The sequence below is a fragment of the Natator depressus genome, chromosome 7, assembly GCF_965152275.1.
Source record: "Natator depressus isolate rNatDep1 chromosome 7, rNatDep2.hap1, whole genome shotgun sequence".
Lineage (NCBI taxonomy): Eukaryota > Metazoa > Chordata > Testudines > Cheloniidae > Natator > Natator depressus.
Window position 1 is genome coordinate 29,638,142 of NC_134240.1, and position 27,834 is coordinate 29,665,975.

At 52.6% G+C, this 27,834-nt stretch overlaps 1 protein-coding gene across 2 annotated transcripts; it reads left to right on the forward strand.

Moving 5' to 3' along the window:
- The first annotated feature begins 13,041 nt into the window (after nt 1–13,041).
- Nucleotides 13,042–27,085, forward strand: DPP3 (dipeptidyl peptidase 3). Of its 2 annotated transcripts, none has more exons than XM_074959716.1 (18): nt 13,042–13,092; nt 13,779–14,061; nt 14,302–14,391; nt 14,698–14,835; nt 16,909–16,983; nt 17,281–17,374; nt 17,624–17,754; nt 18,113–18,243; nt 18,507–18,565; nt 18,989–19,183; nt 23,280–23,392; nt 23,755–23,847; nt 24,065–24,127; nt 24,453–24,577; nt 25,351–25,471; nt 25,678–25,857; nt 26,105–26,267; nt 26,843–27,085. In XM_074959716.1, the coding sequence occupies exons 2-18, from the start codon at nt 13,792–13,794 to the stop codon at nt 26,992–26,994; spliced, it is 2,193 nt and encodes a 730-aa protein (XP_074815817.1). In that variant the 5' UTR covers nt 13,042–13,092; nt 13,779–13,791; the 3' UTR covers nt 26,995–27,085. The 2 variants fall into 2 exon arrangements, with proteins under 2 accessions (XP_074815817.1, XP_074815818.1); XM_074959717.1 differs by lacking the exon at nt 13,042–13,092 and adding an exon at nt 13,242–13,261.
- The last annotated feature ends 749 nt before the right edge of the window (nt 27,086–27,834 follow it).

Below are 27,834 nucleotides of genomic sequence, written 5' to 3' on the forward strand. Positions count from 1 at the left end.
TGAAACAAAACTTCCTCCCACCCCACTGTCCTGCTCGTAACAGCTTATCTAAAGTGATCATCAAGGAGGGCCATTTCCAGCACAAATCCAGGTTTTCTCACCCTTCCCCCCCCCCCCCCCACAGACACACATACAAACTCACTCTCCTGCTGGTAATAGCCCATCCCTCTTTGAAACCTCTCTTTATAATGCGCATGATAATCAAGGTGGGTCATTTCCAGCACTAATCCAGGTTTTCTCACCACCACCCCCACACACACACACAAACACACCCCCCTCCAAAAACCACACACACAAACTCACTCTCCTGCTGGCAATAGCTCATCTTACAATGTGCACAGCAATAATCCAAGTTTAACCAGAACGTCTTGGGGGGGGGTTTGTAGGAAAAAAACAAGGGGAGATAGGCTACCTTGCATAATGACTTAGCCACTCCCAGTCTCTATTCAAGCCCAAATTAATAGTATCCAATTTGCAAATGAATTCCAATTCAGCAGTTTCTCGCTGGAGTCTGGATTTGAAGTTTTTTTGCTTTAAGATAGCGACCCTCATGTCTGTGATTGCGTGACCAGAGAGATTGAAGTGTTCTCCGACTGGTTTATGAATGTTATAATTCTTAACATCTGATTTGTGTCCATTTATTCTTTTACGTAGAGACTGTCCAGTTTGACCAATGTACATGACAGAGGGGCATTGCTGGCACATGATGGCATATATCACATTGGTGGATGTGCAGGTGAACGAGCCTCTGATAGTGTGGCTGATGTTGTTAGGCCCTGTGATGGTGTTCCCTGAATAGATATGTGGGCACAGTTGGCAACGGGCTTTGTTGCAAGGATAGGTTCCTGGGTTAGTGGTTCTGTTGTGTGGTATGTGGTTGTTGGTGAGTATTCGCTTCAGGTTGGGGGGCTGTCTGTAGGCAAGGACTGGCCTTTCTCCCAAGATTTGTGAGAGTGTTGGGTCATCCTTCAGGATAGGTTGTAGATCCTTAATAATGCGTTGGAGGGGTTTTAGTTGGGGGCTGAAGGTGACGGCTAGTGGCGTTCTGTTATTTTCTTTGTTAGGCCTGTCCTGTAGTAGGTGACTTCTGGGAACTCTTCTGGCTCTATCAATCTGTTTCTTCACTTCCGCAGGTGGGTATTGTAGTTGTAAGAATGCTTGATAGAGATCTTGTAGGTGTTTGTCTCTGTCTGAGGGGTTGGAGCAAATGCAGTTGTATCGCAGAGCTTGGCTGTAGACCATGGATCGTGTGGTGTGGTCAGGGTGAAAGCTGGAGGCATGTAGGTAGGAATAGCGGTCAGTAGGTTTCCGGTATAGGGTGGTGTTGATGTGACCATCGTTTATTAGCACTGTAGTGTCTAGGAAGTGAATCTCTTGTGTGGACTGGACCAGGCTGAGGTTGATGGTGGGATGGAAATTGTTGAAATCATGGTGGAATTCCTCAAGGGCTTCTTTTCCATGGGTCCAGATGATGAAGATGTCATCAATATAGCCAAGTAGAGTAGGGGCATTAGGGGACGAGAGCTGAGGAAGCGTTGTTCTAAATCAGCCATAAAAATGTTGGCATACTGTGGGGCCATGCGGGTACCCATAGCAGTGCCGCTGATCTGAAGGTATACATTGTCCCCAAATGTAAAATAGTTATGGGTAAGGACAAAGTCACAAAGTTCAGCCACCAGGTTAGCCGTGACATTATCGGGGATAGTGTTCTTGATGGCTTGTAGTCCATCTTTGTGTGGAATGTTGGTGTAGAGGGCTTCTACATCCATAGTGGCCAGGATGGTGTTATCAGGAAGATCACCAATGGATTGTAGTTTCCTCAGGAAGTCAGTGGTGTCTCGAAGGTAGCTGGGAGTGCTGGTAGCGTAGGGCCTGAGGAGTGAGTCTACATAGCCGGACAATCCTGCTGTCAGGGTGCCAATGCCTGAGATGATGGGGCGCCCAGGATTTCCAGGTTTATGGATCTTGGGTAGTAGATAGAATATCCCAGGTCGGGGTTCCAGGGGTGTGTTTGTGCGGATTTGATCTTGTGCTTTTTCAGGAAGTTTCTTGAGCAAATGCTGTAGATGCTTTTGGTAACTCTCAGTGGGATCAGAGGGTAATGGCTTGTAGAAAGTGGTGTTGGAGAGCTGCCGAGCAGCCTCTTGTTCATATTCCGACCTATTCATGATGACAACAGCACCTCCTTTGTCAGTCTTTTTGATTATGATGTCAGAGTTGTTTCTGAGGCTGTGGATGGCATTGTGTTCTGCACCGCTGAGGTTATAGGCAAGTGATGCTACTTTTCCACAATTTCAGCCCGTGCACGTCGGCGGAAGCACTCTATGTAGAAGTCCAGTCTGCTGTTTCGACCTTCAGGAGGAGTCCACCCAGAATCCTTCTTTTTGTAATGTTGGTAGGCAGGCCTCTGTGGATCATTATGTTGTTCAGAGGTATTTTGGAAATATTCCTTGAGTCGGAGATGTCGAAAATAGGATTCTAGGTCACCACAGAACTGTATCATGTTCGAGGGGGTGGAGGGGCAGAAGGAGAGACCCCGAGATAGGACAGCTGCTTCTGCTGGGCTGAGAGTATAGTTGGATAGGTTAACAATATTGCTGGGTGGGTTGAGGGAACCATTGCTGTGGCCCCTTGTAGCCTGTAGTAGTTTAGAAAGTTTAGTGTCCTTTTTTTTTTTTTTTGTAGAGAAGTAAAGTGTGTGTTGTAAATGGCTTGTCTAGTTTTAGTAAAATCCAGCCACGAGGAAGTTTGTGTGGAAGGTTGGTTTTTTATGAGAGTATCCACGAAAGCTCATGCTCAAATAAACTGGTTAGTCTCTAAGGTGCCACAAGTACTCCTTTTCTTTTTGCAAATACAGACTAACACGGCTGTTACTCTGAAACCTATCAAGAGGTTTGTGAGTGGCCTGTAGCCTTGGAGCGGCCACAGCTGCTCCTTTAGCTCAGACACAGGAAGCTGCTTTTACCTGCAGGGATCCTGGGCTCAGTCCCTGAGATGCTTCGGGGGAGGGAGGGAGGGGTGCGTTATCCATTTATTAGGGAGCACTTCCCATTTATTCTCTGACAGCTAGAGGCTCAAACCAGCCCCGTCATGCTGGGTGCTGTGCAGACCCCGACCGAGATTGGGGCCCTGTCGGGCCGGGTGCTGCGCAGACCCCGACCGAGATCAGGGCCCTGTCGGGCCGGGTGCTGCACAGACCCCGACCAAGATTAGGGCCCTGTCGTGCCGGGTGCTGCGCAGACCCAGACTGAGATCAGGGACCCCACCATACTGCACAGACCCCAGCAGAGATAAGGGCATCCTCATGCTGGCAGCTGCCCAGACACGGTGAGAGACAGTCCCAGCCCCAAAGAGCAGTGTCTGGGATTCTGATTATTGGGCATGCAAAGCAAGGCCACACCCTCACCCCCACTATGGTCAGCCCCTCACCCCATTCCACCCAGATCCCCCAGCGAGGCCTCTATTTACATTTTAAAAGCTGGATAACACAGCGCTCAGCCTCCCTGAGCAATGAGCTGTGTGACCCTTTAGCGAAGTAAACTGGAGCACTGGATTTGTCCGGGAATGGGACACGGGAGCTTGGCCCTCAAGGGGGTACCGGCTTCAGTCTTGCCCCAGGGTGGGGAACTGGCTGGTTCAGGTGGGCAGGACCCTCTCCTTTGTGGGCAGCCCAATAGAGAAGCTGAGGACTGAATGGCCACCTGCCCCTGGGCCCAAAGCCCACCCCAGGGCTGTCCCTTGAGATGGGGGCAGTGCATCCCCAGGAGTAATGGGAGGGGGAAGCTGACCCGTGTCCACAAGTAAATTTTTAAGCTGTGGTGGAAGTTGGGGGCTGTGGACTGCGAGGAGAGACCTCAGTTTGAATCCTGGCTGGGGAGCAGCAGCAGCACCTCTGAGGGGTCTTTGCAACATTGCGGTGGCCATGCAGGATCCTTACCTTCCCAGGGACATGGCACAGCCCCCTCCTCTTGGGATTTGTGGCAGAGGCCCGAGGTGGGGAGGGGACAGCTGGAGTCCCCGTCCCTCTCCCACTGGAGTGGTGGTGGACTCATGCACAGATTCCATATCCCAGGGTGCAGCTCCCTCCCCCGCACTGCCCTAGTGCAGACCCCCTGGCCCATTCAGGTTGTGCCTGGGTGGATTCTTGGTTCTCCAGCCCATCAGTCTCTGTGTGGGGGCCCCTATCTGGTCCCCGGGGGGTGGTACTATGATGGTGCAACATTGCCAAGTAGGGAGCACTTCCCATCTGCTTTGCCTTTGCTATCAGTCTCTTGGCTGTCTTACCAGCTGGCTGCCTTCCCGTTGCTTTGTGGCTACCCAGGGGAAGATGGCTTGTGCTCCCATTCCCATTTGGGGCTGGATCCTTTGAATTCTGCAGCAGTGTGCTGTGGCCATTGGCTGCACTCAGCAGGCCAGAACCCCCACAATACCTTTACAAAATGTGCCTTCAGGTTCCTGATCACAGATCTTACCCCAGTACCTCAGAGAGTCTGCCTGCCAGACCCGAGTGTTACAATCCACTGTGAGCAGACGGCTCCTGTCATCATGAGTGAATGGGTCTGGCCTTTTCCCAGGGAGGGGGTTTCATGAGGCCCGTAGAGGCTCGGATGCTCTTTGCACATTCACACTGGTCCATGCATGGTCTCAGCTGGGCATTCTCTCCTTGGATCAGCTCAGGCGTGCCTCTAGCCCCATATGGGGAGCATGTGGCCATCCCAGGAGAAGAGCCATGAGAATGGTTAAAGGGCTGGAAAACAAGCCTTCTAGTGAGAGACTCCCGGAGCGGAGCTCGGTGTGTTTGGCTTAACCAAGAGAAGGTTAAGAGGTCACTTGACCCCAGGCTATAGGTACCTACATTGGGAACAGAGTCTGATGATGGGCTCTACCATCTAGCAGACCAAGGTCTAACAAAAGCCATTGGCTGGAAATTCAGCCAAATTCAGCATGACCTAAAGTGCACATTTGTACCAGTGAGGGGAATTAACCCCTGGAACAACTTCCCAGGGGCTGGAGTGGATTCTCCATCACTGGCAATTCTTAAACCAAGGTTGGATGTTTTTCTAACCGCTCTGCTCTAGTGTAAATGGTAATTAATTCAGGGCAGCCCTAGGGCCTGTGTTACATGAGGGGTCAAACTACATGATCACAGTGAAGGAGTACTTGTGGCACCTTAGAGACTAACCAATTTATTTGAGCATAAGCTTTCGTGAGCTACAGCTCACTTCATCGGATGTGATGAATGAAGTGAGCTGTAGCTCACGAAAGCTTATGCTCAAATAAATTGGTTAGTCTCTAAGGTGCCACAAGTACTCCTTTTCTTTTTTGCGAATACAGACTAACACGGCTGCGACTCTGAAACCCATGATCAAAGTGGGCCCTTCTGGCCTTAGATTCTTTTATGTCAGCTCTTAACTCGGCTGGAATTACTGCTTAGTCCTGTTAAACAAAATCCTGCCTTGCACACCCAGCTCGCCCTCACTGGCTGGTGAGGTATAACCTCCTGGAGCGTTGCTTCTTGTCATCTGGCCCCTGGGCGTCTGAATCATTTTCCTGCCCCATCCTGTTCAAAGCTTTCTTGGACTGCCTGGAGCCTCCCATTGGAGATGTGGAGGTATTGAAGCCTGTGGATAGACTCCGTCTCCTGTCCCACAGAGCTATCGGGGGCAGGGACGCTGGAAAGTCTGCCCTGCTCAGTGTATCTGCCACCAGCAGTGATCTTCCTCAGCCGGGCAGTACCTTATCCTCACCTCATCGCATTGGAGTCTCAATAGCATGCATTGTAGTTGCTTGGGTGTGCTCAGCGGTGGCTTCTTCCCGACACTTTCTAATGGCCTGTGATCAGACGGCACCTCCGCCTTGTGCCCAAAGACAGGGCTGGTTCTAGGAGCTGGCAAGCAGGGCAGTCGCCCTGGGCACCAACTTCCAGGGGGTGCTGTACCACTGGGCCACTGGGCTTGGGGATTTTTCCCCTCCACTCTGATCTCGGACTGGCCAGCCGTTGGGCTTTTTTTATTCTCAGCCACGCTTGCGTGTGGCGGGCGGGGGGAGCAAAAACGTTTTCCACCCTGGCTGGCAAAATGGCTAGAGCCGCCCTTGTCCCAGGGTGAACTAATGGAAGCGTTTCTTTCCAACGAGCACTGCCAGTAGCTTCCTTTCTGTCTAGCGCATCTGTCAGGGGTCTGCTAGCTAATGCTCTGGGCTGCTGGCTGTGCAGCAGTACTGCTCCTAGTCTCCTTCTGAGGCAATGCCCTGCAACTCTTGCTGCTATGCAGAGTTTTAGGACTTTGTTTTTGGTACCTTACTTAGGATTTTCTTTACTCTTTCAAAGCCTGTTCTTGTGTCTCCAACCTTCCCTGTGCTGCATCAGTGTGGGAGTGCATCACATCCTCACTGGCTTCTGAGAGGTGTGCACAGAATCTGGAAAGACAGCAGGCCCATCCCTATAAATTGCTGGATTCCCTTCACATCCTTCGCTCTGGGCTGTCCTTAATGGCTCTCAGCTTCTTAGGGTCCAGCTGGAGTTCCTCAGAAGGCAACAGATGTCTGATGTAGTAGGGGACTTCAATGCTCTTCAGCTTGTTGGCATCCAGCCTAATTTTCTGCTCCCAACACCTGCGTGAGGGTTGTTGCAGCTTTGTATCACGGTCTGGATTGTCTCCTCTTTGACATCTCCTTCTCCTCCAAGAAGAATGCCAACAGTACCAGTCTTGATGCTCGAGAGCCCCTCTAATGCTTGGTTCATAGAGACATAGATTCTTACCAGAAGGGCCCATTAGATCACTTAGTCTGACATCCTGGATAGCACAGGCCAGACAATGTCACCACATTCTGAGCCCAGTCACTTGGGTTTGTCTCAAGCATCTTCCCGCTAGCAGCCAGTCTGGATTTGAAGACATCAAGGAAAGGAGAAGCCACCACTTGCATTGAGGGTTTGTTCCAATGGTGAATCATCCTCATGGTTAAAAATGGGCGTCTTATTTCTCAGTGGAATGTAGCCGGCTTCAGCTTCCAGCTCTTGGTTCTTGTTCTGCCTTTCTCCGCTAGCCTAAAGAGCCCTTTAGTAACAAGTATTGTCTCCCTGTGACACTGTCATCAAGCCACCTCTCTACTTTCTCTTTGAGAAGCTCAGCGGATGGAGTTCTTTAAGTCACATTCTAAGACTCTTTCTCCAGCCCCTGGATCATTTTTGTGGCTCTTCTCTGCACCTTCTCCAATTGTTCAACACCCTTTTTAAATTGTGGCCCCTCCTCTTGAGCTGAACGCACCATTCCAGCACTGGTCTCCCTAGTGCGGTATGCAAAGGTAAAATCCCCTCCCTGCTCCTACTCACTATGCCCCAGTCTGCACAGTTAAGGGTTGCACTGGCCCTTTTTGCCACAGCATGGCACTGGGAGCTCATGTTGAATTGCTTGTACACTGAGACCCCTAAATCCTTCCAGAGTCACTGCTCTCCAGAATAGAGTCCCCATTCTGTAGGCATGGCCTGTAGCCCTTGTTCCTGGACTTGATCAAGTTTGTGGATGACACACAAATTGGGGGAGAGGTAAGTAACGAAGAAGACAAGTCACTGATTCCGAGTGATCTGGATTGCTGGGTAAACTGGGCGTAAGCAAACAAATTGTGTTTTAGTACAGCTAAATGTCAATGTATATCGGGTTACCATATTTGAGCATTCAAAAAAGAGGACACTCCATGGCGGGTGGTATTTGCTCACACCCCCTAGCCCCGCTCCAACTCCACCCCTTCCCTGCCCCCATTCCAACCCCTTCCCCAAAGTCCCCGCCCCACCTCCGCCCCCTCCCTGCCCCTTTGGACCCCTTCCCCAAATCCCTGCTCCGGCCCCGCCTCCTCCCCTGAGCGCGCTGCTTTCCCCCTCCTCCCCCCTCCCTCCCAGCTACGTGAAACAGCTGTTTCACGATGCAAGTGCTGGGAGCTAGGGGGGAAAAGTGGGCACTATCTTGAGTGATCAACATTCACTCTCTTTCTTGAATGATCAACTCTTCTTTGGGGAAAAATAATAATGGCAAAATCCCGGATGTTTTTAGATTTTTAAAAATTCCTCCCAGATGGCAATTTAAGAACAAAAAGGCTGGACATGTCCGGGAAAATACGGACGTATGGTAACCCTATGTATACATCTGGGAACAAAAAACGTGGGCCAAGCTTACAGGATGGGGTTCTCTAACCTGGCAAGCAGTGACTCTGCAAAAGATGTGGGGGTCATGGTGGGTAATCAACCTCACATGAGCTACCAGTGTGAAGCTGTGGTCAAAATAGCTAATCCGATCTTGGGATGCATAAACAGGGGAATTTTGAGTAGGAGTAAAGAGGTGGTTTTATTTCTGTATTGGACACTGGTGAGATCGCTGCTGGAATCCTGTATCCAGTTCTGGTGCCCACAATTCAAGAAGGATGTTGATAAATAGGAGAGGGTTCAGAGAAGAATCACAAGAATGGTTTAAGGATTAGAAAACGTGCCTTAGAGTGAGAGACTCCAGGAGCTGAACCTGTTTAGCTTAACAAAGCGAAGGTCAAAGGGTGACTTGATCTCAGTCACCTACATGTAGAATAAATATTTAATAATGGGCTCTTCAATCTAGCAGGGAAAGGTATAACATGAGCCAATGGCTGGAAGTTGAAGCTAGACTAATTCAGACTGGAAATCAGCCATACATATTTAATGGTGAGAGTAATTAGCCATTAGGATAATTTATTAAGGGCTGTGGTGGATTCTCTGTCACTGACAATTTTAAAATCAAGACGGGATGTTTTTCTAAAAGATCTGCTCTTCTTAAAGAGTTTCCAGTTTTTGTTCACATTTTTTCCATTTACATTTTTCCTCCCAATCAATTTCACATATAATTTTCCTCAACTTTGGGAAATTAGCCCTTCTGAAGAATCAAGTCTATGTTACTGACTGGGACTGTTTTCTGTTTGCCCATTTTGAATGTAATCGGGTCATGATCTCTGGTCCCTAAGCAACCAGCAACTTCCAGGCCAGTGACTCATTCATCTTTATCTGTGTAAGGTGGAACACCTCCGGGGCTGATGCCAGTGGCATTCAGATCCTGCAGTGCCTGCCAAAAGGTGGCAGGATGGCTCATTTAGCTCAACACAGCAGAACCCATTTGTGACATCCCACGCAGTATTGTTTGCAGTGTTGGTGTAGCTGTGTTGGGCCCAGGATATTAGAGAGACAAGGTGGGTGAGGTCATATCTTTTATTGGAACCACTTCTGTTGGTGAGAGAGACAAGTGTTGAGATACACAAATGTAGCTTGAAAGCTTGTCTTTTTTACCTACAGAAGGTGGTCTCTGCATTTTGGTTGTCTCACAAGCTGCACATGAGGGTCTGTTTCTATTTTCAGCTTGTCCTCTTGGTGTCCGTCTCGATGAGATATGTCTTTCCTAATTGCCGAAAGCCCATGCTGTCACATAGGTGTGGCAGGTGGGCCAAGTAATTCACCACCTGTGCTGTCTCCCTCATATGACCAATGAAACTGTTGCATGCAAGTTAGCTGTACAGCAAGGGTGGTGATTGGTTGAGTTACCTCTGATCTCACAATGGTCTAGAACTCTTGGCCTGGCGTGGATAAATGCCTTACTGTAGCTGTACACAACACAGGTGTAATTTGTAAAGTCAAAATGGCTGAGAAAGTAAAGAATGGACAGTAACAAACGGCGAAACCCAGTGATGATCGAACCTGGTGATATTCTGAACCAAAAGAGCTCACAGCCATGCTTGTAGCTGCTTCCATCACTTCACACTGACTCCACAGACAGTCTAGGCCTCTGAGTGACACTCTGACAGGTGACAATTGTGGGATCTTATTATATAGATATTCTGATATAGTGCTGGATAGGGCTCACAGTGACTGTTCTCCCTCCTCTCTCACGTTGAAGGTGTTCTCGTGTTGTGTTATTATCAGATCCATGGCTTGTCCTGCCCAGCTGCTCAGCAGCGGGTGGTGCTTCTGTATATCAACTACTTTGAGCTCCAAGCAATGTCTCTTGTCTCGTGGGTTTCTTATCATCTGCATTTGCCCACTAGCCTCAGAATGAATATCACCAGCACTTAGTCACATTCCTCCAGTCTAATATTGGTGCTCATCATTGTTGCTGGGATTACATTGCAGCTGGCTCTGCAGTCCATCTGGAGTCCAATCAGTTGTCGATCCAATAGCATAGTTGCAAATATGGCAGTTTAATGGTGGGCAGCTTTCTCCTGCAGTGCATGGACATTGAGTGAGTGTCTCTGGATCTGCTAAAGAGATCTCCTCTTTCCCATTGGAAGTTGCTACATCCTCAGTCACTCCATGTACTGGCATTAAGACATGAAGTGGTTCTATATTCCACAACCCTTGCACCATTGTCCATAGGCTGGGCATTTTCCTTTCTGCCTTTCATGCCACTCACTGGACCATGATGCCTGCATTCTTGGCTGGTATGTCTCTGTCCTGCTTCCTGGGTTCCTTTATCTTGAGCCTGTGTACTTGGTCTGCACTAGTGACTGTCACTGTTTTGCTCCTTCCCCAGACAGTTTAGTTGCCCTTGCTGTTTGGAGGCATTTCTCTAGGGTTAGATCTGTTTCTTTCCACAATCTTTCCAGTAAGCTGGAATCATGTGTCCCACAAATGATCCTGTCTCTAATTAGGGAATCTTTAATGTCTCCAGCGTTACATATGGATGCCTGTCTTCTCAGCTCTATAACATAATTATATTTTTCCCCTTCTGCTTCTTGGTTCCAGGTTAAAAAAGGTATCTCTCTATAATCACTTTCTCTTCCAGGGTTGCTGTATTCAGTCCTGGCTCCCAGCCCTTCCTCCTCTAACCACTAGATTCCACTCCCTTCACCTGAGTTCTGTCCCTGGCTCTGGGAGGAGAATGGGGTATAGTTAAGGCTACGTTTTAGTCATGGGTATTTTTAGTAAAAGTCATGGACAGATCACGGGCAGTAAACAAGAATTCATGGCCCATGACCTGTCCATGACTTGTACTATATACCCCTGAGTAAATGTTGGGTGCTCTGATGGGGGGAGGGGGAGCTGTTCAGGAGTGTGCAGGTGTTCTGCAGGGGGACAGCGGCGTGCAGCCCAGGACCCCCGCTGCTACCGGTGGGGGTGGGTGCACAGTGTCCCGAGACTGCCCTAGCAGCGGCTGGTGTGGCTGGCCCGGGGGCTGCCCAAGCTGCTTGGGTGACCCCCAGGCCAGCCACACCAGCCGCTGCAGAAGTCACAGAGGTCCCAGAAAGTCACAGAATCCATGACCTCTGTGACAGACTCACAGCCCTAGATATAGTGTGTTGGGGGTGGGCAGGGGCTGGTACTTAGGACTCCTGGGTTCTATTCCTGGATCTGGAAGAGGAGTGGTGGGAGGAGTTAAAGGGGATGTTAATTAGATTAATTATGATATTTGCATAGAGGTTCCCTGCAGCCCTGAAAGTCAGGGTGGAACACTGGCTAGAACACTAGACTGCAACTTAAGAAACTTGAGTTCTGGTCCTTGCTCTGTCATAGACCCATCCTCTTCACATCTTTGGTCCGTGCCTCAGTTTCTCCATCTGTAATATGGGGATAATGATACTGACCACCTTTGTACAGTGCTTTGAGATCCACGGATTGAAAGTGCTTTATAAGAGTTACGGATTATTTTATAACTCAAACTTATATTATATATAAAGGGGATATGATATAGTGGATGATACCCCAAGGAGTAGAAGCTAAGCTATATCTTGGTATTGGTAGCAGCATTATGCTGAAAACGGATTTGTGGGAAGGAAAAGGCCTGGTTGATACTGCTCTTGGTATGGGCACTGATGGAGCACGTGAACAAAACAGTGGCAGACGTGCCTGCAGGAGTTTGTGTTGCATTTGATGAGTACACTAGACCAACTTCATATAGTCTCCAGAGCACCAATTCCTCGGAGCTGCATCACTGGGGCTGGAAGACCAGAAAAGGAGCTAAGAGCCACTTTCCTTTGCTTTGGGCTTGGGCTGGGCCAGTTCAGGAGTCGCAGGGGCTCCTGTTATCCAAAGTTGTCACTGACATTGGCCAATGTGACCCTGCAGCCAGATGCACAATCCATATGGAGCCCTTTCCAGGACCCAAAGATGTGATGGGATTACACTGGACCCTGGATTCGGATATCAAGCAATACAAACTAGAAAGAAGATGAAACTAAGGAACCAGTGAAGACACCAAGAGGCGTGGCTTGGATGACTCCCCAAACAGAGGTACTTTTGGTGGCGGTGGCATCTCTCCTTTGCCGTGACACCTAGAAACAACTTGACAGCGGTGAGCCTGCAGGTGTGCTGAGCCCAGACAGCCTCTCATGCTGACCACAACTGTCTCACTGGTTCCTTGTGCTCCCTCATCTCTCTACCCCTGTTGTCTCCCGGCTTGTACTTTGATTGTAGGTGCTCTGGAGCAGGGTCTGTGCATTCTGCATTTGTACAATGCCTCGCACAATGGGGTCCTCTCTGGGAATCGTGCTCCTAGGCCCTGTGGTAATACACATAATAAATAATCACAATCCTGCAAAATTGCCAGCGGACACAGGCCGGCTAGAGAATCTCTCTGCATGGTTTGGTTGCGAGTTTTCTGGAAAATCGCAAAAAAACCAAACAAACAAACAAAAAAAACCCCCCAGGTTTCCCCCCCGGGCCCCGCCCCGGCCTCCAGGAGCAGGGCAGCCTGTGACCCTCTGGGAAAGTAAAGCCGGATCCAATCCGGTTTGTCAGGGAACGGGAGCCGGGGCCTTGCCCCGCTCGGGGCACCAGCCCCGATGCAGCCCCAGGGCAGGTGGACTGGCAGGCTCGGGGGTGGGCCACGGGATTTGGGACCTTCCTCTCCCGTTAGTGACATGACAACAACCCCTGAGGCGCCAGAGCACGGGCCGGCCCTTTGGGGTAACGCGTGTGGCAGCGGAGGAGCTCGGAAGGCGAAGGCCTGCCCATGCCGAAGCACGATTGGCTGCAAAGAGCGTCCGTCTCCCTGGCAGAGGGCACGGATTGGTGGGTGGGCGAGGGCCGAGGTTATGAATGGAAAGGCGCTGGGGGAGGGGCCGCAAGCAGGAAGTGGGCAGTGGCGGCAGGTGGGGGCTCTGGGCGCGTGCTGTAGCTCGAGTTGGGTGCAGGGCCGGTCTCGTGCAGCCTGCCGTGGGGAGGGGGAATCGTCAGAGCAGTGAGGGTTCTGGGGGTGGTGAAGACCCCCCCCCCGCGGTGCAGGGGGTAGAGGTCTTGCACGGACTGGGGAGGCACCAGGTGTGAGTTGGGGGGCTGGGCACAGGGAGAGTGGGAGCGGATGCACTGGGGGGGTGCAGGCACTTGTGGGTGCAGATGTTGCTGCAATACAAGGGTGCAATGAGGGCAGTGTCGCGGGGGGGAGTGATGCTGAGATGCAGCCGCCTCTAGGGTGAGGCGTGGGGGCAGTTTATACAGGATCCCTTACCTAGCCTCCTCTGGGGTGCTGCATCCTGGAGTGGATGTGTCTTTGTACAGTCGTGCTAGGGAGGGCAATTGTGTGGTTGTGTAGGTCAGTCAGATAGGCCATTGCATGAGTGGGTGGTTGTGTCCCTGGTTGTGCTTATGCCACTTTGGTTCAGCTGTGGGGCAGTAGCCCTGCCTGTCCTCGCGGACATTCTACTGTAGCTGTTGTGGGGGGGGGGGGTGGATAATAACCAGCCTAGGGATGAATATGGAAGTGGGAGGGGAGTGGGGTCTCGTGGTTAGAACATGGGCTGTGGGTTGGGACTGAGGGGCACCCATGCTCTCCCCACAGGCTGGCCAGCAAGATGGTTGACTCACAGTATGTGCTGCCCAACGATGTGGGGCTGGCGCTCCTGGACTGCAGCGAGGCCTTCCGGCTGCTGCTGCGGAGCGAGCGGCTCTACGCCCACTATCTGTCACGTGCCTGCTGGTACGGGGGGCTGGTTGTGCTGCTCCAGACCTCACCTGAGGCACCAGCCATCTATGTGCTGCTCTCTCGGCTCTTCCGTGCCCAGGACCCTGACCAGCTGGGGGAATTGGCGCGCTCCGCTGGCCTCACTGACCTGGAGTACCAGGTACCACCATACCCAGATACCTGGGCTCTGTCTCCAGCTCTAGAAGGGGAGTGGGGTCTAGTGGGTTAGAGCACTGGGGAGGGGCTGGGAGGCTGGTCTCCTGGGTTTCTTTGGCTCTGGGAGAGGATTGGGTGTTAGTAGGTTAGAGTGGGGGGAAGGGAGGGTGGGAGCCAGGACTCCTGGGTTCTCCCTGGCACTGGAGTGCCTGACTGGACCCTGATCATTCCTCTCTCCCCGTAGGCGTTCCTGGTTTATGCCGCTGGCATCTTTTCCAACATGGGGAACTACAAATCTTTTGGGGACACCAAGTTTGTGCCCAACTTGCCCAAGGTGAGTCTGTGGTCGCAGGGGGCGGAGGGAGGGGCCACATGTCAGGGTCACGGGGATGGAATGTGTTTTGGAGTCTCCATGGGGAGGCACTGCTCCCTAGACACAGCATCATCCTCTTGCCAAGAGCTCTGTGCCAGCCGTCTTCCCCAGCCAATCATCACTTTCCTTCCCTCTCATTGGCTATGGGGCAGGTCCCTGACTAAGTTAAATGTTCCATGGAGGGGAGGCTGTTTGGCCCTCCCTCACCCCATGGCTCCAGCCCGCTTATCCCCCTCTCCGTCACAGCTCAGTCCCTTTCTCCCCTAGGACAAGCTCCGGCAGCTGATCTGGCAGAGCCAGGCATTCCAGGAGCGGCCAGAGGAGATGGAGTCGCTGTGGGACAGGTGTGGGGAGCTGATGTTCTCGCTGGACCCGCAGCAGAGACAGCTGGGGCTCAGAGAGAAGGTAATGCCCCACACATACACACATGATGATTCCGGCCTGGGGAGGGGTGGGGGTTGGGAGCAACCAGAATGGATTGATTTAAATTAGTGATTAAACCACTGATTTGAATTATGATTTAAATCAGTCAGCAGGAAACCTTGATTTAAATCATCTATTGTCATCTTGTTTTGCCTTTGTACTTTTTAGTTTTTTCCCTAAAGAAAGGTTTATTCTCATTGGTTGGTATAAACCAGTCAAACAGGTTGATTTATAGATTCATGAATTCTAAGGCTTCGAGGAACCACTGCAGTCATCTAGTCTGATCTCCTGTATAACACAGCCATACGACTGCCCTGAATTAATTCCTGGTTGAACTAGAACATTGGTTTTCAAACTTTTTTTCTGAGGACCCAGTTGAAGAAAACTGTTGATGCCCGTGACCCAGTGGAGCTGGGGATGCGGGGTTTGGGGTGCAGCAGTGGGTCAGGGCTCTAGGCTGGGGGTGCAGGCTCTGGGGTGGGGCTGGGGATGAGGGATGTAGGGTGCAGGAAGGGGTTCCAGGTTTGGGGTCGGGCTCAGGGCTGGGGGAGGGGATTGGGGCATGGACTTACCTCCGGCGGCTCCTGGTCAGCGGCACAGCCAGGGTGCAGAGGCAGGCTTCCCGCCTGTCCTGGCCCCGTGGACGGTGCTCTGCCTGAAGAGGCCAACAACAGGTCCAGCTCCTAGGCGGAGGCCCGCAAGCAGCTCTGCGCAGCTCTTGCCTCCAGGCACCGCCCCACCCCTCCTCCCCAGCTCCCATTGGCTAGGAACCGGCCAGTGGGAGTGCGGAGCTGGTGCTTGGGGTGGGGGCAGCACGTGGAGCCCCATGGCCCCCCTGCCTAGAAGCTGGACCCGCTGCTGGCCGCTTCCGGGGCACAGAGTGGTGTTGGAACAGGTAGGCACTAGCCTGCCTTAGCTGGGCAGCACTGCCGACGGGACTTCTAATGTCCTGGTCAGTGGTGCTGACCAGAGCGACCCAGTGCCTTCTATGCTGCGACCTGACCTGAACTTTGAAAAACGCTGAACTAGAGCACTAAATTAAAGCAGAAGCTTTTGTGCAGAACAGAAACTGAAAGAACTGTGGTTTGAGATCACGCAGATAGCAAGGTTTGCTCAATGTCAAACTAATGGAGGGCCCAGGTCTCACTCTGCTCCACCCTCAGGACACGCAGGCCATTGTGACATGTATAAAGCTTGATTCGTCCTCAGCCGTTAAAGATGGTTTAGCCCTGATTGCTCATGTAATTACACAAGCCATGCACTTCCCCCCCTTCAAGATTTGAGGGCTCATCCATGCAGCATATTATATTATTGTGTATTTCTTTCAGTGTTTCTAATGGTTTGCAGGAAGGTTTGGCCTTGCCAGAGCCTGTCAGGAGTTCAAACTGAATTTAAAACACATTGAAGAACAGTTAGCCAAAGAATCAAAAAGTTAATAGCACTTTTTTTTAAAAGTACATGGTTTGAACATTGGCCTGCTAAACCCAGGGTTGTGAGTTCAATCCTTGAGGGGGCCATTTAGGGATTGGGGCAAAAATTGGGGATTGGTCCTGCTTTGAGCAGGGGGTTGGACTAGATGACCTCCTGAGGTCCCTTCCAACCCTGATATTTTATGATTCTATGAACCAGTGGGGCCACCGGACAATCGGGTGTGTGTGTATGTCTCAGTGGGCGTGGCTGGCGGCGGGAGGGGTGAGTCTCAGTGGGCGTGGCTGGCGGCGGGAGGGGTGAGTCTCAGTGGGCGTGGCTGGCGGCGGGGTGTGTGTGTGTGTCTCGGGCGTGGCTGGTTGCGGGTGTGTGTGTGTCTTGGGCGTGGCTGGCGGCGGGGGTGTGTGTGTCTCAGTGGGCGTGGCTGGCGGCGGGGGTGTGTGTGTCTCTCAGTGGGCGTGGCTGGCGGCGGGGGGTGTGTGTGTGTGTGTCTCAGTGGGTGTGGCAGGGAGGTGGGGGGGTCAGTGGGTGTGGCTGGAGGCGGGGAGGGGCTGTGTGAGCAGTCTCGGTTGGTGACGGGAAGAGGGGGTTAGCGGTCTCTCTGTAACACCCTGCTCTCCCCCTCAGGGCACCACGACCTATTTCTCTGGGAACTGCTGTTTGGAGGATGCCCAGCTAGCCCAGAAATTCCTCGACTCGCAGGTACCTGCTGGCGTGCTGACATAGGACATCTCCCCGGGTCCCCCCAGATAGCCCCGCACAGGGTAGCCCCAAGCCTGACCACCTCCGTGGGGTGTGTCTGCTGCATCTGCATTGCTACGGCCCTTGTGCCCATAGGGCAGGGCCAGCATCAGGCCTCCTGTGGTCTGCGCCCTCCAGGTTTCCCATCCCCCTCTGATCCCAGTGTCTCTGCATAGGATTGTAGGGGGCCCACTGAAGGGGGGGTCAGATGGGGTAAATCTCCCACCCCCTCCAGCACCATCTCCTCATCTCTTTCAGAACATCAGTGCCTACAACACGCGGCTCTTCAAGGAGAAGGACAAGGCAGGGCAGACATGCTATGAGGTGCGGCTGGCATCAGTGCTGGGCACTGGTAAGACTCCCCCTTCTCTGCCCCCTCACTGCTTGGATCCCCCTGGTCTGTGCTCCCCACACTGCCCACCTCCCTGAGCTCCTTTGACCTGTGCTCCCCATGCTACCTGGATCTCTCCCCAATCCCCCAACCCGTACTCCCCCATGCCACCCCCCTCACCTGCTGCCTGGATCCCACCCCCATGCTTAGCTCCCTGCCTACACTCCCCACTCTCTTCCCCCACATTGAATTATCTCTCTCTCTCCCCAGATGCACCTGTCGACCATGAGCTGGCCCCCAAACTGCGTTGCTTTGAGTTTGAGGGCTGCACGTTCCGCGTGACCCGCGGGGACTACGCACCCCTGCTGGAGAGAGTGGTGGAGAACCTACAGCGCACCAAGGCATGTGTGTCCGTGCTGCCCCTGCTCTGCATGTGCACTGAGTTGTGTGTGTGTGGGGGGGTCTCTCCCAGTGGCTTTTGTAGGTTTTAAACCCTAACTCTGCCACCAAAGGGAAACCTTATTTTTATATCCAGAGAGAGAAGATAGTCTTAGGGCCAAAAGACTGAGAGCCTAGACTCCTGGGTTCTGTTCCCAGTTCTGGGAGGAGGGGCTGGGAGCCAGGACCCCTGGGTTCTCACTTCCTGGAGTTGAGATGGTGATGGGGGAGGAGGAATTTATTGCGGGGTGGGGAGAGGAATGGCTGAAGCCAGATGAATAGTCGTTGATGAGCTAGGTGTCTGCCCCTCTTCTCTCCCAGGCTCATGCTGCCAACACCAACCAGGAGCGCATGCTGGAGCATTACATCCATAGCTTCACGCAGGGCTCCATTGCGGCCCACAAGGAAGGTTCCCGCAGCTGGATCCGTGACAAGGGGCCTATTGTCGAAAGGTGGGAGCTGGGAACCGGGACTTCTGGGTTCTGTCCCCAGCTGTGGGAGGGAAGTGGGGTTCAGTGGGTTTGAGCAGAGAGGGCTGGCACCCAGGGGTTTTGAGAGAAGTCAGGTGCTAGCTGGGGGAGGTGGGGGAGCGGTTGGGAGAGGAAAGGAGAGGGGTTTGTTGATAGGGACATTCGCCTCCTGGGATCAGCGAACCAGGGGCTTGTCTCTTGTCCAGGGCAGGCCAGGCCATTTAATGTGCTCTCTCCCTCCACAGTTACATCGGCTTTATTGAAAGCTACCGAGACCCCTATGGCTCCCGGGGGGAGTTTGAAGGTAAAACACGCTGGTTCCCTCAAAGGAACCTTGGGGAACCGGGAGGGGTTGGAGTAGTGGGAGGGAGGGGATGGGTTGGCTGTGGACGGGTGTGTGTGTGTTTTTTTCTGGGTGTGCTTTTGTACTGTAATGTGTTCTGGTGTGGCTGACTGCTGAGGGGAGTTGGTTGTGTAGTCGTGTAGTGTCATTGGGGGTGTGTGGTTGTGTGTCCCTTGCAACTGTGTACTGTAGGTGTGTTTTGGAGATGGTGGTCATATATTGTAATTGCTTTGGGGGAGTTGTAGGGGAGGAGTGTAGTTTTGTGGGGGGTTGCGTTCTGCAGTGGGGGGGGGGTCATGGTGGTGTTGGACAGAGGGTGGCTGGCTAGCTGGGGCAGGGCAGTACTAGCCAGCCCCGTCCACAGCACCCGCTCTCTCCCCCCAGGATTTGTGGCCGTCGTGAACAAGGCCATGAGTGCCAAGTTTGCGCGGCTGGTGGAGTCAGCTGAGCAGCTGCTGCTGGAGCTGCCCTGGCCCCGTGCCTTCGAGAAGGACACCTTCCTCACGCCGGACTTCACCTCGCTGGACGTGCTGACATTCGCAGGCAGTGGGATCCCGGCTGGCATCAACATCCCCAACTGTGAGCACTACCCCCAATCCTTTGTGCCTGCACCCCTGTCCACAGTGCTCTGCACCGCCCCGGGGGCTACCCAGAATCCTCTCTGTCTGCATCCCTTCTCAGAATCCTGTGTGCCTCCCAGGAGCTATCCACAATCCTCTTCCACCCTGGCACTATCCAGAATCCCCTGCATCTGCATCCCAGCCATTGGCACGGGAGACCAGACCCCATGTAAGGCCCACTGGTCTGTCCCCTTGACCTGCTCTCCCCTCATGATGAGTGCTGGCCTCAATGCCCTAGCAAGGCCCTATGGGGTGCTGTGCTGCAGGGAGGATTCAGTAGGGGGTGCTTTCCCCTTGCAATCAGTGCTGATCCCAATGCCGCACTAGCAAGCACTGTGCTGCAGCGAGCAGAGTGGAGGGTACCATAGGCACTCTTGTTACACTCCCAGTCCGGAAGCAGTTTTAAAACTGGAGTTTTATTAAGCTTTGTATCAAAACCCGAACACACCCACACACGTTGCACAAGCCCCATTTCTGCTCGGTGCTTTCAGAGCACAGATGACGCTACTGCTACAACCAGAGATTCCCCTTTGGACTCCCTCGGCAGCCCTTCAATCCTTAAAGGGACACACACAGGCAAATCTAACCTTCATGTTCCCTTTGGAGTACTACGCTCCCCTCAGTTCATGTAATGTCTTCCCGAGCAAAATCTAATCCAGTCCATCTGTTTGAGTTATTAGCAATAGTCCCAGCACATCACTGTCGTTGTCATTTGAGCCTCTCATCTGTCACGAGTTCTGGGACTGACGGTGGGACCTTCTGCAGCTCTCTCCCATTTATTTCAAATTCAGCAGAAAATTTCTGTGGCAATTTTAGTTCCACTGTCCAACAGAATAGTCAGTTCTGAACACCTTCAATTAGGGTGACCAGATGTCCCGATTTCAGGGACAGTCCTGGTATTTGGGGCTTTGTTTTATATATATGACTGTTACTCCCCACCCCCTGTCCCAATTTTTCACACTTGCTGGCTGGTCATCCTACCTTCAGTCCCCAAAGATGTTCATATCTTATGGAATAACAGTTCCTATGTGATCAGTGGCATCACAAGTAACTCCCAAGTCACTGGGTATATGGCAAGCTACTTAGAAAAACGTACTAAATGAACAGAATTACAAACTATCCAGAGCCATAAACCGCTGTAGATCAACATCCACAGTGTAATTCAGTATCCCTTACATCAGCCTTGGATAGAATGCCAGATACGGTGCAGGAATAGACACTGGGTATGGCATGTGACAAATGTGAGGACACCCTCCTGGTGCATTCACCGGTCCAATAGTTGGATTTAGACATTGATAAGTAGGTGCCCTAACTGTTCCTATGTCAGCATCTGCAGGGCTCTTCTCTTCCTTGTCAGCCGACCTTGTGTGTCAGTGATTTGTCTTCTGGGGCACTGCTGGTTTCAGGTTCCGTGGTCACATTTTGATAATCCCGTCTTTCAACGGCTGTTGCAAATGTCCCGTCAATGTGATCAGCAGTTTCCAAACGTACAAAGTCAACAGCATCCTCATTTCCCAGCTGGGGAAGAAATATCTGTGGATTCAGAGTCTCTGTGCCATGGGCAGCATCGGATACCATCAGCAATGTAGTTCATCTTCACTCTCGCTTTCAGAGTCCCTGGAGTCCAAATTCCTGTCCTCATTTTGATTTCCTTTGGTGCTAGTTTGCCTTGTCCTGTGTGTCTTCTGTAGTGGTGTTACATCCAAGGGGAAGTCATAGGGAAGTAGAAGATAGGGTTCTTCACTGCAAACATCTCCTTTCCTGTCTTCTGCTTGTGCTTCATAGACTAGACCAGGGGTAGTCAATAGGTGGATCACGGGCCCAATCCAGATCGCCAGATGCTTTTGAACAGACCCCAACATCTTTTTATTTACTTGTTGTTATCATCGTCGTTGGGTTTTATTATTTTCCCTGGAGTCTGGACCTTGACTATACCTTGACCAAGAAATTTGGACCTTGACCAAAATATAATTGATTACTCCTGGACTAGACTGTCCCCTTCCCTGTGAAGTACTATATGATTTTTTATCTTCCCACTACAATCTTAATTTGTCCGGTCCCCCTCTCTGTGGGAGACTCTGGACAAGTACTGGTGCAGCTGGCAGGAGGGCAGCACCATGCACTTTCTAATCACAGTGATTCCCTTTGTGAGTAGCAGATTTTTGAGAACATGTTGATGCTGGTTTCTAAGCTTCTTTCATCTGCTGGTTCCATTTCTCAACATAATCTTTACGGTTCCCAGGTGCAGACTGAGAGTTTATAGGTCAACCAAATGCAATGTCAGTGGGCAAATGTGCTGAACTTCCATATAATAAACAGAAGGGTGAGAACCGTGTTGCTCATTTCATGTACAGTTATAGGCAAAAATCACTGTTATTAAGGGAAGCCTTCCAATTTGACTTTTGTTCTTCCAGCAAGGTTTTCAACCTACCCAGCAGAGCCTGATTCAGGCTTTCCATGTGCCCCAGCCCCATGGATGGTTTGTAGTTGTGCAAGGTGTTTCAGTTTTACTGTAGTCCAGTGACCTTTGGAATAAATGATTTTCAAACTCTGCCTCTTGGATCCTTTTGGGGAAAGGAAAAAGATTTTAAAACAAAGTCACCGAAGATCTCGTCTGCCACGGTGTTTCCTGACTCGGTGGTGGAAGAGTAGGCTTGGACATGCCTAGTGAAGTGATTCCTTACGACTAAGATGTATTCATACCCTCCTTTGCTTCTGTCTAGATGCAAGACTTCTCTTGATACAAGCCCAAATGGTTCTGTTGTAACTGTGAGTTAATGGCGCTCTGGTAGGCTGGTGAGGGTTCTTTTGCTTGTCGAGTGGACAGACTCTAGTTACAATGTCTGATGTCTCTCTTCGTCTGTGGCCAATAAAACTGATCTCTTGCAAGACTGGTTACTTGCTCTGCTCTTCAAAGTCCCATCTCTGTGTGTGATTCTTGATGTACCTGCTTTTGGATTTTTCAGGTAATACCAGGTAGCTTGGTTTCCAGTAAAGCCTTCTCTGTAGCACCGCATCATATCTTCAGTTAGAATCAGCTTCTTGTGAGGCAGACGGTACTTTCTGTCTCAGATCAAGGGCTGGGACTAGCAAATCCTGAAACGTCCTCTTGTGCTGCTCTTGAGAGCTGCAGGGGAAGTTCAGTTGCATCTTTTTCCTGGTAATAAGATCTTAATATACCCTCAGTTTTGGCAGGCTCTGATTAGTTTTCCCCTCCAAGTAACTCCTGAAGCTCAGTCCCGGGCAAACTGCCTTGATCACAGCTTCCATTGTCTCTGCCTCAGCGTACCCCTTTGGAATTCCACGTTCAGTTTGAGAAGCCAGACTGTTTAGGGTTAGCCTGTCGTCTTGGTTGGCATTCCCAGTCTGTCCTGTTGTTTTAAAATCTTTCCTTAGAACTGGTTCTGTTTTCTGGGCTGGCAGTGGCAGATTTTCCACAGCGGTTTGGCATGTTAATTTCTTTCATGCTTTCCTGAAACTATATTTCAAGCCATTTAAATTTTTCAGCACTCTGGGTCTGAACTGTCTCCTCTTCAGTTGTTTCCGTTTGCTCCCCGTTTGCTGCAGCAATGAATGCTCTTATCTTGTAATGCCAACAACGTAGACAGTCCCTGATCATCCAACTCTTCCTGCAATGGCTTACGCATTTGATTAAAGCAAGTCGACATTTTGCTGCAGTTTCACTGCGACTTGTCCCAGAAATGCCCAGAGAGTCGCAGACCATCCTTTGGCTAGTATAAAAGTCCTCCCATCTCCATGTGACGGTCCTCTAATGCTCTCCCAGCCAAAGAGTTTGTAAATAAGGCAATCTTCCCTGGCAGCTTTCCCTGGAACAGTTTAAAGCAGCTTCTAGGGAGGTTCATCTCCTGGAGAGGTCAGATCACTGCAGTTCAGCCTCTCTGGGCTGGGAGTGTAACTCTCCCCTCTCCTAGTCACTGCTGACCCCAGTGCCCTAGTGCAGTGCTAGGGGGCGCTGAGCTGCAGGGAGAAGGTTTGGGGCCACAGTGTGGGGCAGGTGGGGCTGAGCCAAGTGTCTGCTTCCCCCATCTCTCCAGATGACGACATCCGCCAGACTGAAGGTTTCAAGAATGTATCCCTGGGCAACGTGCTGTCAGTGGCCTATGCCACCCAGAAGGACAAACTGACCTTCCTCGCTGAGGAGGACAAGGTGTGTGGGAGCCCAGAGCTGTAGGTCAGGGTTGAGGGGCATCGGCAGAGCTGTAGGGATTGGGGGAAGGCCAGGGCTGGGATAGCAGCAGTTGTGGGTTGGGACTGAGGGGCACTGGGAGAGTTGGTCGGGAGCCCGTGGCTGGGATAGCAGGGGGCCAGTGGGTCAGGATTGAGGGGCACTGGCAGAGCTGTGGGGGATCAGGGGACCCCAGGGCTGGGATAGCAGTGGGTCAGGATTGAGGGGCACTGGCAGAGCTGTGGGAGTTTGGGAGAAGGCCAAGGCTGGGATAGCATGGACTCTGTGTCGGGAGGAAGGGGCACCGCACACCATGGCTGGCTGAGGCTGTGGGTCTCTTGCAGGACCTGTACATTAAGTGGAAGGGGCCATCATTTGAGGTGCAGGTCGGGCTGCACGAGCTGCTGGGGCATGGCAGTGGGAAGCTCTTTGTGCAGGTAAGCACCCGCCTTGGCAGGGGATGGGGGGAGTGGGAAAGGATCCCTATATAAACAGCCCCTGCACTCCACCCCAGAGGAGGCTGCCTCTCCGCTCCAGGCGAGGGATCCCTGTACACAGTGTTGGGGATGATGCTTCTCCCCACGGGCTAGCACAGCTGGTGCAGCGCGGCAGTGCTGGCTGAGGGTGGATGCTAACGTCTCCCCCATTCCACAGGAGGAGAAGGGCACCTGTAACTTCGACAGGGAGGCTGTGATCAACCCGGAGACGGGGGAACTGGTAAGGGGGCTGAGGGGGGAAGTGGTGGCGATGGGGGAGGGTGGGGAGAGAAATGATCTTAATGGGGGAAGGGAAGTGGCAGGGCCAGCTTACACTGAACATCTGTGATCACCTTGGGGTGTCCCCCACCTGCCAGCCCTGCACCCCAACCCCTATAATGTCCCCATGCGTGTCTTCCCCAGACCCCTCCTCCCCACATTACCTATCGGATCCCATTGGGTATCAGTCCCAGCCCCCTAGCCCTGACCCCCACGTTGCCTTTGGGGTTCCCTCAGGTGCCAGCCTTGCCCCCTAACTTTGTCTTCTCCCCCCTCCCCCCCCCCAGATCCAGAGCTGGTACCGGGGTGGTGAGACATGGGACAGCAAGTTCTCCACCATCGCGTCGAGCTACGAGGAGTGTCGGGCTGAGTGTGTGGGGCTCTACCTCTGCCTCAACAAGGACGTGCTCCGGTGAGGGGCCTGGGTGGGGGGACAAGGCCTATCGCCAGGGGCTGGGGACAGCAGGTGGATGGGGAGGGTCACCTGAGTGGTGGGGGTGGCTGTCATAGGGGGGATTCATATTACCTGGGTAGGGAGGGGGTGGTGAGTAGGGAGGTGGGGGCTGTCACTGGGGACTGAGAGAGTGGGGGTAGGCTGGGGGATGGCAGGGTCTGGGGCTCAGGATAATGCTGCAGTCCTGCAGATACCATGGGGGGCGTGTCCTTGCACTTGTTGCTGCCCCCCACTGTCAGCAAGTCCCCCTCTGAGCTGTAGCTCACGAAAGCTTATGCTCAAATAAATTTGTTAGTCTCTAAGGTGCCACAAGTACTCCTTTTCTTTCTCCAACGGTTGCAGCTGTCTGGAGATGCTTGCCTTCACGCCTTACTCATTCACACCTCATTCATTCAACAGGGCAAAAAGAGACCAGGGGGAAATCTTATTCTACTCCTAGCAAAAAGACATTTTTCTTCTACTTTAACTATCCTTAGGGGCTATAACATTAGACCAAGACTTAATACAAAGTTTTCTATATAGGGATCTGCTACAAAGTTCCAGTATCAAAGGACTTGATACAAAGTTGTATGAAAATAGCTTAATACAAGGTTATATGGAGAGGCATAATACAAAGGCATATGAGAATTATGTGAAGATACTTAATACAGAGATTTATCTAGAAGTGTGGGGGGGGGAGTTTAGGGGTTCCCCAGTGGGCCTCCCTCACTCCCTCCTCCTGCCCCCCACAGGATTTTTGAGCTGGAAGGCGAGGATGCGGAAGATGTGATCTACATCAACTGGCTGAACATGGTGCGGGCTGGGCTGCTAGGGCTGGAGTTCTACACCCCTGAGACTGGCACCTGGCGCCAGGTGAGTTGGGGGTGGGGGGGCACTGGCCCTTTAAAAGGAGGCAGGACAGCCTTTGACTCTTCCTCTGGGGGGTGTGTGGCAGGGCTCGGGGGAGCCAGGGTTCTATCTGAGCCCTGGGCGGGAGTGGGATCTAGTGGATTAGAGTGGAGGGGGGCTGGGAGCCAGGACTCCTGGGCTCATCACGGCACCTTGCTGCTCTCCCCCAGGCTCACATGCAGGCGCGCTTTGTGATCTTGCGGGTGCTGCTGGAGGCGGGCGAGGGGCTGGTGTCGCTGCAACACACCACGGGCGCTGACGGCAAACCCGATGCACTCATCACTCTCAACCGCAACAAGATCCTGCCTGTGGGGAAGCCAGCCATCGAGCGGTTCCTGCGCAGGCTGCAGGTGAGGGGCAGGGCAGGGCTGCAGGGCGCAAGCTGGGGGCTCAGTAGGGGGCTCTCTCCTCTCACGGTCAGTGCTGGCCCCAATAGGGATGCTGTGCTACTCGACAGTGGGGCTCAATGAGGCAGTGCTATTGCTGTGAGGGGGATCATGGTAAGGGTGGTGGGACCGTGGCTGTGTTGTGGGTGTACGGGGGGGTGCCGCTGGGGGGGGGAGGGCTGGCTGGGTCTCAGCCCCCTTTGTGTTGCAGGTGCTGAAGTCGACGGCGGATGTGGCGGGGGGCCGGGCGCTCTATGAGGGTTTCTCAGCCGTGACAGACGAGGGGCCTGAGAGATTCCTGAGCCTGCGGGACACCGTGCTGCTACGCAAGGAGGCACGCAAGATGTTTGTGCAGGCCAACACCCGCCTGGAAGGTATGGAATCCCCCGGCACTGCCCAGGCTTCTATCCACCTCCCTATGGGGTAACACTGCCTGGAGGGTATGGAGTCCCCCCAGTGCCCCGTGCACCCTGCTCTGGGGTAACACTCATGTGGTGGGTACAGTTCTGCCCCACAACTCCCACCCCAGCTGCCCCCCTCGGGTAACTAGACCCCTAGGCTGCAGGCCAGGCTGAGCCCTGGTTTACCCCAGTCCTGTGCCAGCTGGGAGTTCAGACCCGTGGGGCCTTGGTGCCAGGTGCAGGTGGAGAGGGCGCCAAGAAGGCGTGGTGGGCTAAGATTGGAGCCAGTGGGGGGTGACCGACGTGGAGTGACAAGGTAGGGGCAGGTGGAAGGGTACAGGAGCTGGAGTGGGTGCAATACAGAGGGCTGTGATGGAGCAGGGTGTGGGGGAAACACCGGGACCTCGTCTTACCGCCCTTTCCCTCAGGAGGCAAGGACATGAGACATGACCTGTGAGTGTGAGAGAGAGAGAGAGAGAGAGTGAAGGTTAGGTGGGGGGCTGTGATGAGGGCAATGCCATGACCCTGTCTCCCCCCCTTCTTCCCAGGCGAGGATGTGACCCTGGTGCAGTATGAGGGTACCGCGGCCGGATTGATCCGCTCCTTCTCTGAGCGATTCCCTGAGGATGCTGAGCTCTTGGAGCGCCATCTGCTGGAGCTGTCGGACGGCAACGCCCACTTCTGGGCAAGCCAGGGCTGAGAACAGGGAGACCCAACCCCTCCGCACACTGCACCGGAAACTCAATACACTCAGCTTTTGTACCTGCCTCTCATCTCTTTCTGCTGCGTCTGATGTGTCAAACAAGAGTTGGGGAGCTTGTCCCAAATGAGCATTAATGGGGCTCCTCACCACAGCCTCAGCAAAATGGCACATGGCTTAATGGGCCTTAGTGTCTGACTCCCTCCCCACAACTTTTCTACCAGGAGTCCTGGCTCCCATTCCCCTCCACCCACACAAGCCACCAAAACAACTTCCTTCCCAGAGTTGGGCATAGAACCCAAGAGTCCTGGCTCCCAGTTCCCCCCTGCCCTAACCACTAGACCCCTCCCCTCCCAGAGAACCCTGAGAAGTTTCAGTACATCCAAATTCAAGGTAGTATGTCTGGGAGCCAACAATGCAGGTTCAGGAAGGGACTTAGAGAAGGACGTAGCTGGCATCACAGGTAATTGCCTCAATATGAGCTCTCAATGCAGCCCTGCGCCCAAAAGGGCTTACGTGATTGCGAGTAGCAGGGAATGGTCTTGCCTGTGCCCCCAGTGTCAGTGTAACTGCTGCTCGAATGCTGTGTCCAGCTCCGATATACACACTTCCAGTAGGGTGTGGAAGGTTCAAAGGAGGGCCACAAAAATGAGCCAGGGTTGCACAACAAGCCTCATGAGGGGATGCATGATGAGCTCAGTCTATTCAGCTGATCAAAGCGAAGGGCGAGAGCTGACTTGATCGCTCTGTGTAGGTACTTACACTTGGAAAAGAGAGCAAGTAGTGGAAGCTTTTCACCACTGCTGCAAAGATCTAGCAAGACCCAATGGCTGGAAGTTG